Genomic DNA, 18,140 nt, shown 5'->3' with positions numbered 1-18,140 from the left:
CTCTAGACAAAATCTGCAGGGCAGCGACCAGGTCTAGACCTACCACTTTGCCTTGGATATCTATTCCCTGTCATGGGCAGCATATGGTGCTTCAGTTCTCTGGACTGTTTCCCAGTAGGCTGCTCCCTCCTTCCAGGTAAGGAAAGCTTGCTATGGTCCCAAGTGTGATGCACAGGAGGAGGGCAGGCTTCCTACCTGTAACTGTAGTTCTTCAAGTGGCCTAGTGTGCATTCACATGTCCCACCCTACCTCCCTACAGCAGCCTCTTGGGATTTCTCAGGACCTTGGTTGTGGCAGTCTCCTAGACTGAGGAAGGATGAAGGGTTGAGTATGATCCTATAGAGGGAGGTTGGTTTCTCGTTCGCTTTTCTTTTTAGGGTGAAGCATTGGGATGTCTGTGTGCAAGTATTTGCATATTTTCCCCTTGGGCAGCTGAGCAAGAATACAGCCAAATTTCCAGCCAAGGGGATGACAGATCCAAACCCTTCCTTACTCTAGGGAACCTAAATGACAAACTGAGATTCCCTTTTGGTCTCCATGCTCGTCTGTCCTTTTGCTCCAACATCTTCTCCCACTTCCTCCAGATTTGGCCTATAGATCCCTCGGATAAGATCCTTTTATTTAAAGAATTGTCCATTTATTTCTATCCTGTTTCCTGTTTTTCAACTAGTTACCAATCCACACATGAACCTATCCTCTTATCCCATGACTGCTAAATTCTTTCAAGAGTCTTTGATGAGGAACTTTTGTCGAAAGCTTTTTGGAAGTCCAGGTATACTATGTCAACTGGATCACTTTTATCACCTGTTGACACTCTGAAAGAACTTTGCAAAGTTTGGTGAGGCAAGATTTACCTTTGCAGAAGCTATGCTGGGTCTCCCTCAGCAGGGCCTGTTCTTCTGTATGCTCAACCATTGGATCCTTGAGAATGCTTGTAGTGACCAGGCTCTCCAACCCCAATAGAGCTAACAGGAAGTGAACCCCTGGCCTTGACTGACAGGCTGGCGACCCCCAGGGCTGACCAATCAATCCACCAGGTGGGTGGAACATGAGGGCTGCTGCTGGGAAAGCTGGGGAGAATGCTGGGAATGCTGGGAAGAAGAAGGAGAACGTGGGAGAGGAGAGTGAGGAGGTGCAGGAAATCCAGCATGGAATTTGCTCACCTGCATGTTTACAGATCCTTGAAAGACAGGATTGCTGGAGGTTTGATCTCATCAGGATCTTTGGTGAGTTTTCAAAAGAGAATGGGCTTTGGAATCTGGCATAGGGAAAAGTATGCTTAGAAAAACCTTGAGTCAGGAGTTATTTTGCTTTCTGTGTGTGCTTTGCATTCCTAAATATCTGTTCTTTGTAACTAAGATTTCAGTGTGTGCCCTTTAAGAAGGATCTGGGTGATTTTTGGAACATTGTTATAACCAACCAAAGCCTTTTTTAAGTGCACCAGTGTGTAATACCGAATAAACTGTGTTCTTCTTGTTTTTGTTCCTTTCTTCTTTACTTCCCAGAGTTGGTTATGAACTCAGAAGAAGGGGAGGCGGAATCCCACTAGTGCACAGCGTCTCTAAGAGTTCAGCTCAGCTATCAGTAGCTCCAGGTGCAGGCAAGCGCTTAGGGAGCAGGTTTGTGTTTGCCCAATAAACCGTTCAAGAGAGGCCCTGGACTAAAATACTCTAGTCCGATGGTCTGATCTCTGAATGTTTAGAGGGCTTGGTGGCAGGGAATTTCAACTACCAGAGTTTCCCTTTTTCTTTCTTTAACTGCTTGCCCTAAAAGTTAAAGATTAAAACTCCAGTCAGCTTCGTAAGTTCGAGTTGACTCAACAAAAGTCTCCCTTGTGAGCCAGCTGGCTGGGACCGGTTCCTTACAATGCTTTTCACCGATTTGCCTGGAACAGACGTTTAGCTAACTGATCTGTAAAGTGCTGGTGTTGTGAACTACACCTGGTTTCGCACTCTGTACATGCTCAGAGGGAAAGAGGCAAAGTCACATCATACACAAACTGAATTGGTTCTTGGAGATAGTGACCGTGTAGGATCTGGGCACGCAAACAGAGATAGAGAGAGAGACGCTCAGAAAGTTCAACGGACTTTATTGTACAAAGTTGCTCATCAGGATAAAATAATCCACATTAAAAACATGTTTCTGATTCAGGGTGTAGTGTAATGTGCCTAACTAACATATGTGTGTGCAATCAGTAATTACAGATATCTAATAATCTAACAAATCCTAAATAAAACATTTAGAGAGAAGCAGAGAAAGAAGGAGGAGGAAGGAGGGGGGCTCAGGAAGGGTGTAACAGTGATTAGTAAGGAGGAGGAAAGTAGGGATCCAAGGCTTGTGGGGTGGCATATTACCAGGATCAGAGGCTTGAGAATGGTGGAGCTTTCAGCTGAAGGAGAGAAGCTTTTGGCTGGAGACAGGAGCTTTTAGATCAAGCATGCAGTTTGCTCAGAGCACGGCTGAGAGTCAGAGCACCATGGCTGGGGAAGTCTTGACTTCTCACTGCGCAGTGGAAGTCACAGACAGTCCCTTCTCCCGTGGAAAGAGTTCCTGCCTCTAGCCCCGCGGCTTGGGCAGAAAACCCTTGGATTGCTCATGAGCAGATCTTGCTTGTAGGCCCAAGACTGCGTGTAGGCAAGAGACTGCCACTTCTCTGTCCAGTAAGCTATTCTTTATAGTTGTATCTTCCTTTGATCTCCCATCATCTTTCCTGGGTCCCAAAAGGTGACAACTTGCTGCTACCTTCTGGATAATGTCTTTTAATTATTCAGGACATTGGCCGGTCCAGAGAGATCTGAATCCCATCTTCTGTAAGCTGTGAGCTTAGAAAGGGTCGGGGGGGGGACATTGCCCAAAACAAATCAGCATCTCTGAGCTGCAAATGGGCATCTTCTCTTGTCCCAGATTGGCTAGTCTGATCCCAAAAGGTGTTTAAAAAGTGTTAGTAAAGTAAGAATTAAAGTCTATAGGTGTTTGATTTGTGTGCATTTACCTATGTTGAGTATCTATGGAGAGCCATTGAGTCAATCATTGACAAAGATTAACATAGACTTCTTGCAACAGGAAACGGGAGATCAGCCCCTGGCCTCTTCCACAGACATTATCTGATAATGAGTTACATTTTAGCATATTGATTAGCTCAGGCCTAGCCCTTGTGTTTCTGTGAGTGCCCATTTCACAATACAATGCTGGATTGCCTCCTCCTTCACAGAGCAGTACATGAGGCAGGCAAGAGACCAGAGTGTCAGTTCACCTTGAGTTCAGGCATTGAATTGAACTCTTATGAAATGGAATCAGACACAGGCCTGGGTTCCATATAATTCTGGGTTGGTGGCTCTGAGTTTAATGTTGGGGTCGGTGGGGTGTGTGTGTGTGTCTCCAACATATTTCCCCCTCTTCTTATACATTTTTGCCTAAGGCAACATTTATAAGATAAGCAAACTTAAGACAGACAATACGTAGGCCAAACTCATAGTAATGATTGTTTGCCCTGGTTGCATGTTCACAAGACAGTGGACAGTGGACAGTGGACAGTCTCAGTAGCTGTCCCTGCTTCTGACAGTAGCTGACCCAGTAGGGCTTTTCAAAAATTCACCAGCAGATGCAGTTGCATCTTTTAGAACCAGGTTGTGTGGAACAGGCGCTCCAATGCAGAGTCCTCCACTGCTGCACCTTTTGTGCAGTTGGGGTAGTAGTTTAAAGATAAACATATCCTCAATATTGCTGTTGTGATCTAGAGTGTGGATCAGAAGGGAGCACCCCCTCTTGTCCAGTTTCTTTTGAGTACATCTCACAGTCACATTGGCTGTAGTCACACAAGACGTGTCTGAGAGAGCATTTTATTCATGGCCAGATAGTTTGCCAAGCATTTGCCTTCAACTGTGGCAGAGTTTACAACCTCACAGATCCCACAGCAACAGAGGTCTGTCAATTGCCCTTTGTCCTTGGCTTTCCCAGCTCACAGGGGTCCACACAGAGTGCAGTCCTGCAATCCAAGAGGCCAAGTGCTTTAATACATTTAAATCTATATACCCTCCATCCAATATACACCCAATCAATTATACACTCCTATAAACCCAACATCTAGGAACTCTAGCACATAGACTAAGCCCATAAGTACAACATAAGTAAATATGTGCAGACAGATAGATTTTGCAAGGACTGAGTGTACAACATGAATGCATATGCACAGATACATTTTGCAAAGGACTTCAGTGTTCAGGCTGGGGAAGGAGTTAGGAGAATAAGGCAAAATATACAGTGACACAGAATGAGTGCCCAAACCAGGCACAATGCAGAAGAAAACATGTTCATTTTCTGTCTGCCTTTTCCCCTCTTGATTTATTCTGTCTTCGCAAGCATTGGAAAATGATAGTTCCTGCTGACATCTATTGTTCAGTGTAGGTCGTGGGGGTTTCAGGAGCTAGGGATCGTTGCAATTGGGGTGCGCAGTCTGTCTTGGGGTTCAGTCTGTGGCCTAGGAGTGGCAGAGTGGGCAGGGTCCCTGAAAATCAGGAGGATCTTCAAGCTGTGTAATCAAGGCTAAATGGGTGGCCTACTCTTCAGGATTGGCGTGCCTTGTAGCCATCAGGAGGAAATGGGCATGTCTCATCAGGAACAGGGTGTAGGGTGATTAGAAACAATTCTTCCCTCAGTCTTTTCTCAATCTCCTCTCAGCCCTCTCTCTCTGTCTGCTCGCCATGGCCTCTCACCAGACTGGACAAAGAGGGGAGACGGGGAGCTCTAGCAAGCAGGTAAGGTGCAGAGGAATAGAGGGGCTAGGAATAGAAGGGATGATCAGGAGGAGTAACTTTTAAGAGAAAAGCAATGTGCAGATATCTGAAGAGAAATCAGTGGGGGTGGTTGCCCTCTGTTTCTTCAATTATCTGACCCTTTGGATGCCAGTGTCTAGGTGGCTTTGACTAAATGCATCCTGAGCTGTAACAGCTGTAGCTGTGCCAAGTTTCCCCCTCTTGCTCCAGGGGATCATGGTTTTTGTGCTGCTAGTGTCTGCTCAACTAACTTGGCTCCTGTGATCTCTGGTTTTGCAAAAATGTGCCCAAATGTCCTGTGGGTGGGTGGGGCGAGTGTGTGCCTTACTCAACCCCTCCTGGATCAATGGGTCTTTTATTTACACTACAATTACTTCCTCCAAAGATCTCTTGAATGGATCCTCCTGGTTTGTTTCCCTCTTCTAATTTAGTGGCTTCATTTCTCTGACACAGCTCTCTTGGGCAAAGCATGATCTGGCTAGTGCTGTCCCTGAGAGGTTTTACCTGTACTTTTGTACTTCTCAAATAACTGCTTTCAGGGGTATTCAGTTGAGCCACGACCAATCCATCTACTTCCTGTTGTGATTGGACTTGGATCTGGACTTTTCCAAACTTCTGGCTTTCTGTCAGTATGTCAGATGGGGACTCCCACCCCTCTACCCTGTTGGGGCTGTCATCACACTGCTGTGTGCACTCACAAGACTCAGCTAATCCATCTGAGCTTATTTTTGCAACTAAAACTCTTTCCACACTCCCAAGCATTGATATGGTTTCTCTCCTGTGTGGATTCTTTGATGGGAAGTAAGGTTATAGCTGCGACTGAAGCTCTTGCCACATTCTAAACATGCGTACGGTTTCTCTCCTGTGTGGCTTCTCTGATGGACGGTCAGTCCTGATCTTTGGATGAAGCTCTTGCCACACTCTGAGCAATGATATGGTTTCTCTCCAGTGTGGACTCTTTGATGTCTAGGAAGGCTTTCCCTGCGTTTGAAGTTCTTTCCGCACTTTGAGCATGTATATGGTTTCTCTCCTGTGTGGATTCTGTGCTGTCTGCTAATATGTGATTGACCAGATAAGATCTTTACATGTAGAGATCTCTCTCTCCTTCTGTCTCCTCTATGATATTCTTAAGGGACTGAAACTGCCTCCAAGTCTGTCCCTTCAGAAGCAGAGGTCTTTCTCCTCATCTCCTGTTTTATTTCAGTTCTCCTTATCGGTAGTTCGTCCTCCTTCTCTTTCTCCTTCATATCATCTGCAGGAATAAAGGGAGAAAATTTGGAGTGGAGGGAACCGAGCCCCAAATTAGGGAACACACCCAATTAACTGCTGTGTGAATAAGACCATAGAAAAGATTTATAGTGGAGGCAAATCCCGACTCTTATTAACCATCCTGTGTTGACCAGCAATAACTGACAGCCATTTGCACAAATCTCACTCAAATAGATTCAAATTTGAATCTAATATGAATCAAATAGAGTTCAAAACCACTGAAGAGTAGAGATTCGTTCATATTGATTCAAATTTGCCCATAGTTGAATCGCATTCGGTCAAATTTTACCAAATTCTAATTCTAATCTATTTGAGCGACATCCGTTCACATACCTAGCTCACACTGCCAAGTTCAAAGAGGAGAATGGGAGTGTTTTACCATTATTTTTAGAGCTTTATGTATGTCACCTTGTAGGCTCTGGTTGGGACTCTAAAAAAAAATCAAAACAGGAACATGGGAGCAGCCACCGAGATTCTCCATAAGAACTTTGCATTAATACAGTCTGCCAATAGCAGCCATTCCTGCTTTCCACATCCAACAACCAAAGGAAAGAGGGAGCCTTACCCAACCAGGCCAGATGCCCAGTAATCTCCACCATGACTTCTTTGTGCAGAGCCCTTTGGGCTGGATCCAGCAGAGCCCACTCCTCTTTGGAGAAACACACAGACACCTCCTTCAAGGTCACTGGACCCTGAAAGATAGATAAAGCATTTTCTCTAAAGAGTTATTCCAAGAAATGCAGAGGCTGGAGGTTCTTGTCAGATGCAAGTGTTTCTTCATGGTCTTCAGAGTCTTCCCAGTGGGTAGCTTCTGGCCAAAGGGAAGAGAGACATTCTTTCAGTCCAGATAGATGCGAGGCCCACTGTTTCTCCAAGGATTCTTCTCCTGCCTGATCCGGTGATTGCACAGCAACTGTTTCCACTCTGTCACCAAGAAGAGAAGGCCTAGGAGTTGCCAGTTTCATTCCACTACCTGTGAGGGAGGGGAAAAAAGAGATGGGAAGATAGTTTCTTTCTCTTTGTTGCTCTATGTTAAAGATGAGACAGATTCTAATGACTCTGCCATTATGAGGAACCATAGTGATTCTGATCAGAAATGAGGAAGGATGTTGGTGCTATAGCTTGTAGTTAGAAAACTGATCAACTGATGAATTTTGAAACTTTGCAGGGTAGGAGAGGTGGACTGAGGATGCCCCATGCCGGTTTTGAGGTAGAAAGGCTAAGGAATGGCTTCTTTATAGGACAAATGATTCCAGTAGTTTGACGGATTGCCATCTTTAGCCTACTTTCCTCTTGGGGAGTAGTCTTATGAGATCTCCTTGCTGTGTGGGGGGATGGGGGCTATGTCCCATAATTACTTTGCAATGCTCAGACTGATCTGCACCAAATTTGATACGGCTGTAGTGCCACAAAGGGACACCTCAACAGCATGTTCTGTGATGACGTCCTGCTCCATAATTCAAGATGGCAGATGCATAAACTTTCGTGGGGGAGGTGGGCTAACTTGTAAACCACCTAACTGATCTGCCTCAAGCTTCATATACATGTTAAGATTATACAGGATATTTATTTATTTATCTTGGGATTTCCTTAACAATTTAACAATAAATAAAAATTTATTCGATTTATATACCACCCTTCCAAATTGGCTCAGGGCAGTTTACAACATAATAAAAACAATTAAACCCAGTTAACAATTAAAATCAAAACTGTAAAAACAGAATAAAACCAATTAAACATTCAAACAGCTGTTTCTTTTTTAAATTGTGAGCCCTTTGGGGACAGGGATCCATCTTATTTATTTGTTGTTTCTCTGTGTAAACCGCCCTGAGCCACTTTTGGAAGGGAGGTATAGAAATAGAATTATTATTATTATTATTATTATTATAAATAAATAAACAAACAAAATTTTAGAACCCTGGAAAAACCAGGGCAACGATTTAGAACAATTTTAAAACAGTTTACAGCAGTTTAAAAATCCTGGAAGACCAGGCCACACAGATTGGTTTTAAGGGCTCTCCTGAAAGACAGTAACAGATTCAAATAACGGATTTCTGCTGGGCGTGCATTCCATAGGCCAGGAGCAACTACAGAGAAGGCCTGCCTCTGAGTCGCCACCAGACAAACCGGTGGTAACTGGTGACGGACTTCTTCAGATGACCTTAAGGTGTGGTGGGGATCATGCAGAAGCAGGCACTCTCTAAGATAACTCAAACCTAAGCCATTCAGAACTTTAAAGGTAATAATCAGCACTTTTGTATTTTGCCTGGAAACATATCGGAAGCCAGTGTAACTGTTTCAAAACAGGCATAATATGGTCTCTCTGGATTGCCCCAGAGACCGATCTGGCTGTTGCATTCTGAACTAACTGAAGTTTCTGGACTACGTACAAAGGCAGCCCCACATAGAACGCATTGCAACCCTGCAATGGCCTTCCATGGTTTTTAAATAGTTGTAATTGGTTTTAATGTTGTAACCTGGTTTTCAGGGTTTTTTAATCGTTCTGATTGTTTAATTGTTTTTTAATGATGTTTTCATTGTTAATTTCTGTTTTATAATTTCTGTTTTAATTGTTACTGATTTTAATTGGTTTTGTTTTAGTTGTAAACCACCCTGAGCCACTTTGGAAAGGTGGTATAAAAATCGAATAAATAAATAATTATAAGAAGATACCATTCCACATCCATCTTGCCTAAATAATGCTTATTAATATCAAGAAGCATAAAGTAATATTAATATTAATATTGAGCAGTATTTTGGACCTTGAGTGAACACAGAAGGCCCTTAAAGCAACATGTTAAGCTGAAAGGGGTTTTTTTGGTGCATTTTACATTTCAATGGCTGGAGTGAAATCAGTCTATCTCCACAGTGTCTTTAGGCATAATTCAAATTCTGGTTGGGAGTGATATTCTGAAAATGCTGAACACATGAGAGGGGCTAGAGAGGTGTATCTTCCACACCCACGCTGAAAGAAACGGAAGAGTCCACGGACTTCAAGAGAGAGAGGCCAAGTAAAAATAACCCCATTCACCCTTACCTAGAGAGGTGATACCGCCATCCTCCTCCTCCTCCTGCACAATCCACCTGAACAGCGGCCTCTGCCTGGTGTCAGACAGAAAAGGCTCCTTCATCGGGAGATCGGGGACCACTTTGGCTAACATCTCCCGTGTCTGAAACAGGAGAAAGCAAAGATGGGTTATGGAAGAAATGAATTCAGTTGTTTTGATGACATTTATGTATTTGTTCTATTCATATACTGCTTTCAATTAAAATAATATCAACATGGTTTACAATATAATTAAAACAATACATAATTAAAATACAAAAGTACAGATAATATAAATATGAAAAATAATATCTCTATTTACAAATTTAAAAACCCATTACAAACAACAATAATATATAAAAACACAAAGCAACAGCAATAAAAACAATACTTTTATTTAAAAGTCTGTGTGAAGCGCCATGTCTTTACAGGACTTGTTTCCTAAAAGCTGACATGGAGACCGAGGAGTGGATGCCAGCCGGGAGAGTGTTCCAAAGCCTGGGGGCAATGACTAAGAAGGCCCTGTCCCAGGTGTTCGATAACTGAGCCTCTCTCACCATCGGCCACCAGAGCAGAGCCCCCTCTGTTGATCTTGTCAAGCAGGCGGTCCTTTGGCTTTACCTCCCACCCCTTCAGTACAAGTATTTCATTGCAGCCAATTCAAAGAGATTGAAAGTAGTGTCAAAGTTCAAAACAATCACATCAGAAGGCTGAATAAAATGAAACCAGGCAATGTTTTATAAGTGACTAAGACGACAAAGAGAGTTTTGCCTGGTGCCAGAGACATGAGAGCAGGCAGTAGTTGGGCATCCACGGGGATAGTATCCCAACGGTGGGAGTCCCAGTCGAGAAGGCCCTTCTGGGGACAACAGAAGACACATGGATGATGAAGTTCCAGGGAAAGAGATAATTTGGCTGTGAACAGAGCCAGAGGCACTTCCCTGCTGGCAACAGAGGCTGAGTGTTGGATAGGGCTGGCAAAGGCCAAGGGGGCAGCAGTCTTGAATCTCTGTGAACTTAGGTCTCCTCCTATGCTTACATCTCCTTCCAAGCCCCGCAATCTACTAAACTTGACTTTGGCAGGCAAGATCACGAAGATCTGTGTACCAGGACCAGATCAGGGTTTCTCAGATGTTTCCTTAAAACTTACCAAGTGGGGAAATAGAAGGAGTGGAAGAAGCTGACACAGCTCCTGTATGCATTCCTTGCCTTTCTGCAGCTTCTACTGCAAATGTAGCAATTTTGCTGGCAACTGGGGACACTTTTAGGATATCATCCCATACTTTATATATCCTGTATTTTTAGGATATCACCTGCTGGGAACCACAAGAAGAAAACACTCTCACCTGCTGCTCTTCTTCCTTGTTAGCATCTGCCTGGCTCTGGAGGAAACCTTCTGCCTGGGAACTGGTCTCCGCTCCACATTCTCTCACCCAGCTCTCCATCTCTGGGGGCAGGATGGTCAGGAACTGCTCCAGGATCACCAGGTCCAGCATCTGAGCTTTTGTGAGCTTTTCTGGCTTCAGCCACTGATAGCAAAGACTGTGGAGTTGGCTGCAAATCTCTCGGGGGGCTTTTCCCTCCTGGTAGCAGAACTGCCTGAATCTCTGGCGCCAGACATCTGAGCAGGTGTTCTCTCCTCCCAGGACCCTTTGCATGGCATCTTCCCAGCATTCTCCATCACTACCAGGCTGGATGACTGGAGGGCCTTTTTCTTCTTCATTCCTTGGTTTATTAATGGCTGGGATTTGCAAATCCATTTTCTTTCTGTGTGCAAATGAAGCTCTCAGCACAGCCAAAATGTCTCCTTGCTCTAATGCTACTTTGCCAGGGCAAGAAGAGTGCGAGGTGACCACTGCTTAGACATCCAAGGCCCAGGAGTCTTTGCTCATGGTGGTAGAAGTAATTGTAGTCTATGGGCAAGCATATAATTTACAATGAAAGTCAGCTTCTCTCTGTTAAGCTTCTCTCTTCTTTCTTTAAGGGAAGTGAAGACAGTTCTGTGAAATTCAAAAGCTCAGACAGTTCAACATTTGATTCAGACAACTGATGGAAACAGGAAGACAAAATGTTTCCTGTTTTCTTCTCCCCATTTCACAATCAAGAACCTTTACATGCAATCCTCTTCCTCCTTAACTTGATGGGATGGAAGCTTGTCTCTCCCTTTGTTTATGGATTTGGATATTTTGTAAGACAATTATAACTTCAGAGGGGGCTTCTTCCCCCATGCTGAAATTCACTTTATGCCTGTGCCTTGCCTGCCATGGATGGGCAGAAAGCAAGTTCCTATCACTCTGCTGTGTGGATGATCAGCAGCAAGGAAGGCAGGGGAGCAGGTCTGGAGGTTTCTCTCCTCATCAGGGTGGTGAACTTTATCTATAGTTGATTGATTACATGATACGATTTCAAGAGTTTAAACGCTTAATTTATTAAAGATGATTAACATTGCTAATTACGGCCCATTACCCTCAATGTGTCCCCACCCCTCACATTCATTCTGCTCAGGTCCTCCTCCTATAACTGGGACATGCTCCAAAGGCAGAGCAAGAAGGTTTTCTGGGTTGTAGAAAATGAGCTGTATGCCTCACTTGGGTTTGTATGTTTATTCATTCATTCAATTTTATATACCACCCTTCCTAAAGTGCCACAAGATGTGGTGGAAGTCACCAACTTGGATGGCTTTAAAAGGGGTTTGGACAAATTCATGGAGGACAGGTCTATCACAGGCTACTGAGGTCAATAGGACCACCTTCAGGCTCAGAGGCAGGATGTTATTCCCTCACAACTGGCACAATACCAGTTGTGGGGGAATAATGGCAGGAGAGAGGGCATGCCCTCAGCTCTTGCCTGCGGGCTTCCCAGGGGCATAGGAAGCTGCCATATACTGAGTCTGACTATTAGTCTATCTAGCTCAGTATTGTCTTCAAAGACTGGCAGCGGCTTCTCCAAGGCTGAAGGAAGGAATCTCTCTCAGCCCTATCTTGGAGATGCCAGGGAGGCAACTTGAAACCTTCTTGCTCTTCCCAGAGCGGCTCCATCCCCTGAGGGGAATATCTCACAGTGCGCACACTTCTAGTCTCCCATTCATATGCAATCAGGGAGTGTGGACCCTGCTTAGTTAAGGGGGCAAGTCATGCTTGCTACCACAAGACCAGCTCTCCTCCATCTGGTGGGCCACTGTGCGAAACAGGATGCTGGAGTAGATGGGCCTTGGGCCTGATCCAGCAGTGCTGTTCTTATGTTCTCATGTTCTTAAGTGGCTCAGGGAGGTTTACATATTAATAAAAAAATACACAATAATACAACAATTAAAATCAAAAACATTCAAACTAGGTTAAAACTCATTTAAAACTAGAACTAGATATCATTAAAAGCCAGGCTAAAAAGATGGGTCCTTAAGGTTCTCTTGAAGGCCTCCAAGGAAGAAAATCCTCTTCTATCCACAGGGAGCACGTTCCACAACCTAGGAATCAATCCTAGGTTTATCAGTCAGACTTGACTGCACCATCACTCTTTTTTGCCCAGTCATTCCTGCGCAGCAGTGGGAGGCATGTCTTAGATTTCAAACAGAGGTTTTACCCAATTCTGCTACCTGGAGAGGCTAGCAGGGACTAGCAACATAGAAAGCTCCCTTATACCAAGGCAGACCATTGGTCCATTTAGCTTAGTGTTGTCTACACTGATTGGCTATGGCTCTCAATGGTTCCAGGCAGGAGTCTCTCTCCGCCTGTCTTGAAGATGCCAGGGAGTGAAGCTGGGACCTTTTGCAGGCAAAAGCTCTTCCGCTGTGCTGTGGCCCCATCCTCTAAGGCCGGGGTTCCCAATCTGTGGCACTCCAAATGTTGCTGAACTACCATAACCCCAAGCTACAATAAAGTGTAGTTGGGGATCATGGGAGTTGTAGTTCCACGACTGGAGTACCACAGCTTGGGAACTCCTGCTCGAAGGAAATAGCTTACAGCAGACAGTGCTCACATATGGTCACCCACTGAAATGCAAACCAAGGGGAACTTTGCTTAGCAATGCTCAATACCATAAGGTCAGCTCTGAACTCGGGACCTTCTGCATGCAGGGGCGTAACGATAGGGGGGCAGGGGGGGCACGTCCCCCGGCGCCATTGTTGCGGGTCACGTGCGGGGCGCCGCTATGACCCCCGTGCCGATCCCCCATTTTTTTTTTAAATTTTTTTTGTAATACGCATTTCTGCAGCTCAGCCGCAGCAGCAGTCAAGTGGAGCGCATTGGCGCCCCCTCCCCTCCCACAAGCAGTCCTCCCCCCTAATTTGGCATTGCTGCTGGCTGGCTGGCTTGGTGGCAGGCGCCGAGGCGGGTGCCTTTAATGCTCACTCTCTGCTGGAAAGAGCCCCTGGTGACGCAGTGGTATGAGCCCCTGGTGGCGCAGTGGTAAAACTGCCGCCCTGTAACCGGAAGGTTACAAGTTCGATCCTGACCAGGGGCTCAAGGTTGACTCAGCCTTCCAACCTTCCGAGGTCGGTAAAATGAGTACCCAGAATGTTGGGGGCAATATGCTAAAAAAAAATATCATTGTAAACCGCTTAGAGAGCTCCGACTATAGAGCGGTATATAAATGTAAGTGCTTTTGCTATTGCTATTGCTAGTCACTGCGCATGCGCGACTCGGCCGGCATGCCAAGTCGCGCTGCGCGTGCGTGCAGTGCATGTGCATCTCCGTCCTCCCAGTCCCAGCTGAGCTCGGTTTGCACGTGGCGGTCGCGGAGCGGAGGAGAGGACGGAGAGGCGACGGCGAGCCGAGCATTGTTGCTGGGGCTGCAGCCTGCAGGACTCACGGACACTGACCCGGCCGGCAGCGGCACGGACAGCCAAGATTCGGCGGGCGGGCGGCGGGTGGACGAGAGTCGCACGCTAAAGAAGCGTGGCGGTGGTCACTACAACTGAACAAGGTGTGTGTTTTTCAATCCCCCTGGCTTCGCGGTTGGCCTCTCTCTGGTGCGCCTTGGAGACGCCCGCGGCGGCGGGGACCCCCGGAGCCGTTGCTGCCTTTCCTATGCCGCCTTATATAGAAAGTTTGGTGCCGCTCTGTTACCGTAAGTCGTCAGCTACTGGCATGGAAGCCTGGAATAAACTACAGTTCCGCCCGGCAGTGTTAGCCGCCCTTTCTAAGAGGCTGCGGCGAATGCTTTCATTTAGCACGCTTCGTTTGCTTGTCCCGATGTCTTTGCCATGCTCGGTGGTGAAATCGGATCCTCGCTCATTTTCCCCAAGAGCTCAGCCTGGGGTCTGGGGTCTTCCAGCAAGCAGGGGCCTCTGCTGGGGAGAGCAGCGTAAGTGGGTCAGGGATTGATTCCCAGGAGGGAAAGGACAGGATACGTGTCTCTCTCTGCGCGTCCTTTCCCCTCGCATTTACTATTCAGGCCACTGAGTTCACCCTAATTTGCCACACACATTTTCTCTAGTCTTCCCAATCTGTTCTCATTGTAAATAAAAGAACTGGCAGCTTCCAGTGAATAGGCTTCTCTTAAGTGCTTATCAAAAAAACGAAGGGGGAAGAAAGGGATTGTAAAACGTAATCCTATTTAGTACACTCTCGGTTTCCCTTTGCTTGCACTACTAAACTTGCATTTAGTAAAATCTACAGTCAATGGAATTTACCTTTTGAGCCAAAGTTGTTTCTGTTCAGAACAAAGTAAAAAATACGCCAGCAAAGAAAACCTGACATTTCTTAGAAATTCTCTAGTCTGTCTTATGCCAAATCCCATGGGGACAGGTCTATAAAGAAAGGGGGTTTATTTTCCATGTCCTTTGAACACGGTGCTTTCATATTTTCTAGGGCAAGATGTTTTCCCAGACAATCTCAATAATTGTATTTTTCTATTAATATGTTATTTGAAAATGTTGAGGATTTTGTGCACAGACAATACATACAGATTTGCTTACTTTTAATGATCTTATTTTAAATCTCTCCCTCTTTCTCTCTCTAACTGAATGTATTTGAATGCAAAAGCTATAACTGAAAATGTAGGTTCTGGCAGATATCTATCTATCTATCTATCTATCTATCTATCTATCTATCTGTCGGTCTCCTCTATAATAAAGTGTTAGTGTGTGCGCCCATGTCCTTCGGCCCGTGTCTTTCACGGCCGTTCTGGGCATGCGCAGAGCGCATGCCCAGAACGTGCGTGAAAGATATGGCTGCCCAGACATGGGCAGCCATGTTGGGAAGAGGCGGCGGGGGAAACTGGCTGAGGCGGCAGCGGAGCCATGGCTGAAGCCGGGCGGGGGGAACAGGCAGCGGGGGAAGCCAGCCAAGGTGGCGGCGCCGCCGAAGCCGGGCAGGGGGGAGACCTTGGGGCCCTTGCCCGGGCGGGGAGACCGGCCGCAGCATGGAGGCTGGCGGCGGGGGGAGGGGGAATGGCGGTGGGGGCCCCGGAGCGCCTGTTACTAGCGCCCGTTATTTAACGGGCCTCAAATAACTTGTGTGTGTGTATATATATATATATATAAACACTGTTTCTCTGTGTGTGTGTTTATCCTTATCTGCCACACTTCTGCGTGTGTATGTGTGTGTATACATAAAGATAAAATTATGGTTTGTTTGTACTATTCAATTTCTTAACACACATGTTTGCCCTTGTGAAGAAAGATTGTTTCATGAGGGACATGCAGTGACCATTTCTGTGAGTATGACTCCACTTTTTGCAGCAAATACCGTCATGGATGTAGTTGGCATGAATCTCCAGGAAATGGCATGAATCTCCAGGATACTATTGAAAACTATCCTAGAGATGTAAATGGCTTGATATTGTGAAATATTGGAGGGGGGGGGTTCCCCCACATATCGCTTCAGTCAGAGTTGGCAGTCCTATATAGGTGTTTCCATTTGAACCCGCAACCTTTTGCTCCCTAGGCAAGTTACTTCCCTTCTGTGCCATTAGGTGTGGCTTGTATTCCTTGTAAATCTAGGAGTAGGCAGTTGTGGTGTGTGTGTGTGTGTGTGTGTGTGTGTCTAGGATTTTGATTATGGAAGTTGGCTGAGTGTCAGGATGGGACAGGTGTCTTGTGTGTGTGCTGCAGTAGTATTTAGGAACATAGGAAGCTGCCATATACTGAGTCAGACCATTGGTCTATCTAGCTCAGTATTATCTACCCAGTCTGGCAGCGGCTTCTCCAAGGTTGCAGGCAGGAGTCTCTTGCAGCCCTATCTTGGAGATGCTGCCATGGAGGGAACTTGGGACCTAGATGCTCTTCCCAGAGTGGCTCCACCTCCTGAGGGGAATAGCTTCCAGTGCTCACACTTCTAGTCTCCCATTCAAATGCAAACCAGGGTGGACCCTGCTTAGCTAAGGGGGCAGCCGGGGGGGGGGGATTTCAATGCTTGCCCCGGGCGCCGTTTTCCCTAGTTACGCCTCTGTCTGCATGCAAAGTAGGTGCTAGAGAGCTCCTCCCTGCAGCTTGGCCTCTCTTTCCCAGGTCTTTCCAAAGCCCCCTACCCTGTCCCTCTAGCATTTCCTTCCCTCCATTTCAGGTCTTGAGGCTTCCCTGCACCCCACATGCAGAGAGGGGGAGATGGGGTGGGTGAGGAACACTGATAAGACAGAGCTCCTGCTTCTGAGCTACTTCCCCAGAAACCAGGACTGGCTTCCTTCAAACAGGTTATGTGGGCTAGATTCGTGAATGTAGGAGAGGAGAGCTGGTCTTCTTGTCCCCTTAGCTAAGCAGGGTCCACCCTGCTTGCATATGGAAGGGAGACTTCATGTGTGAGCACTATGAGATATTCCTCTCAGAGGGTGGAGCGGCTCTGGGAAGAGCAGAAGGTTGCAAGTTCCCTCCCTGGCTTCTCCAAGATAGGGCTGAGAGAGATTCCTGCCTGCAACTTTGGAGAAGCCACTGCCAGTCTGTGAAGACAGTACTGGGCTAGATAGACCAATGGTCTGACTCAGTATATGGCAGCATCCTATGTTCCTATGTAATGTACACAGGAAGCAAAATGAAAACCAACCCTCCTCCTTCGCCCTCGCTTAGCAAAAAGGACAGAGGAAGCAGCAACAATGCTGTTATGTTATGTTTGGTTTTTAGATTGTGAGCATTTTGGGAAAGGGATCCAGTTTGGGGTGGTTTTTTAAATTTTTCTATGTTAGCCGTATTGGGAACTTTTGTTGAAAAATGGTATTTGCATCTAGGGATGTGCACGAACTGGTTCGGAGGCCATGTTAGAAGCCTCCGAACCGGTTCGGAACCGGACCGGTCCGGCACTTGGGGGGGGTCTACCTTTAAGGGCGGGGGGTAAGAACCTTACCCCTCTCGCTGCTCTTCCCCCTCCGGCGCTGCTTTTAAAAACGAAGTTTTGGGGGCGGCAGCGTTCCTCCCTGCCGCCCCTGCCCCCGTCGTTGCCCGGAAGTCCAGTAAAGAAGAGTACGCATGCCCCCATCGTGGCGCCGTGCGCGGCATACATCACACACATGCTGCGAACCCTTCCCTGTGGGTTTTCTGACAGGCTAGCTTTATTCTCCCCTACCACATCAGATTTCACTACTTTCTCCTTCTCCTGATTTTCGGAGTTTGCTCATACTCAGTCTCAGGGGAGTAACTATGATCGGGCAAGGGGAGGCAGCTGTCTAGGGGCCCTGGCCTCTGGGGGGGCCCTCCAGAGACATGTCACGTGGCTCCCCCCACCCAGTGCCTGCCATAGCTCCTTCGATTTGAATTATTTGATTGTTTTTATCTTAAAAAATCCTCCATGTTCATTCGAGCGCGCTGTATTTCCTTGCCCTCCTCCCCTCCCCCTCCCCACCCTTTTCCCTTGTCAGCTCCTCCTCCTTCATTGGCTGGCGGCACCCCAGATGATAAAGAAGGAAAGGCAGGCACATGATTGGGTGGTTCGGCTCTGCTTCTTGGAGGTAGAGAGGAGGTCAATTGTAGCCTCTCTAGCCACCAGGCTAGCCAGCCACTTCGAAGAAACTCAGTTCTTCTGTTATGGAGATGGAGGAGCTACGGCAGCTTTAGAGTGCTGCTCGCGCCTTTGCTCGTGTTGGCATTGATTCATTTGGGGGCATTATGGCCCACTCCCCCCCCCCCG

At 46.5% G+C, this 18,140-nt stretch overlaps 2 protein-coding genes across 2 annotated transcripts in view; one reads left to right on the top strand and one right to left on the bottom strand.

Moving 5' to 3' along the window:
- The window catches only part of LOC128341972 (zinc finger protein 585A-like), a 40,586-nt gene that overhangs the window by 10,472 nt on the left and 11,974 nt on the right, over positions 1–18,140 (top strand). The window lies entirely within an intron of this gene.
- Positions 5,781–11,136, bottom strand: LOC128341967 (zinc finger protein 202-like). The gene is made up of 5 exons (XM_053288697.1): positions 10,434–11,136; positions 9,079–9,211; positions 6,932–7,014; positions 6,607–6,733; positions 5,781–6,024 (listed from the first exon to the last, which is right to left on the bottom strand). Exons 1-5 carry the CDS (start codon positions 10,845–10,847, stop codon positions 5,900–5,902), a joined length of 882 nt encoding a protein of 293 aa, XP_053144672.1. The 5' UTR covers positions 10,848–11,136; the 3' UTR covers positions 5,781–5,899.

This window comes from Hemicordylus capensis, chromosome 2 (assembly GCF_027244095.1).
Source record: "Hemicordylus capensis ecotype Gifberg chromosome 2, rHemCap1.1.pri, whole genome shotgun sequence".
Lineage (NCBI taxonomy): Eukaryota > Metazoa > Chordata > Lepidosauria > Squamata > Cordylidae > Hemicordylus > Hemicordylus capensis.
The sequence above is the reverse complement of the archived record's forward strand: the minus strand, read 5'-3'. Positions and strand labels throughout refer to the sequence as shown.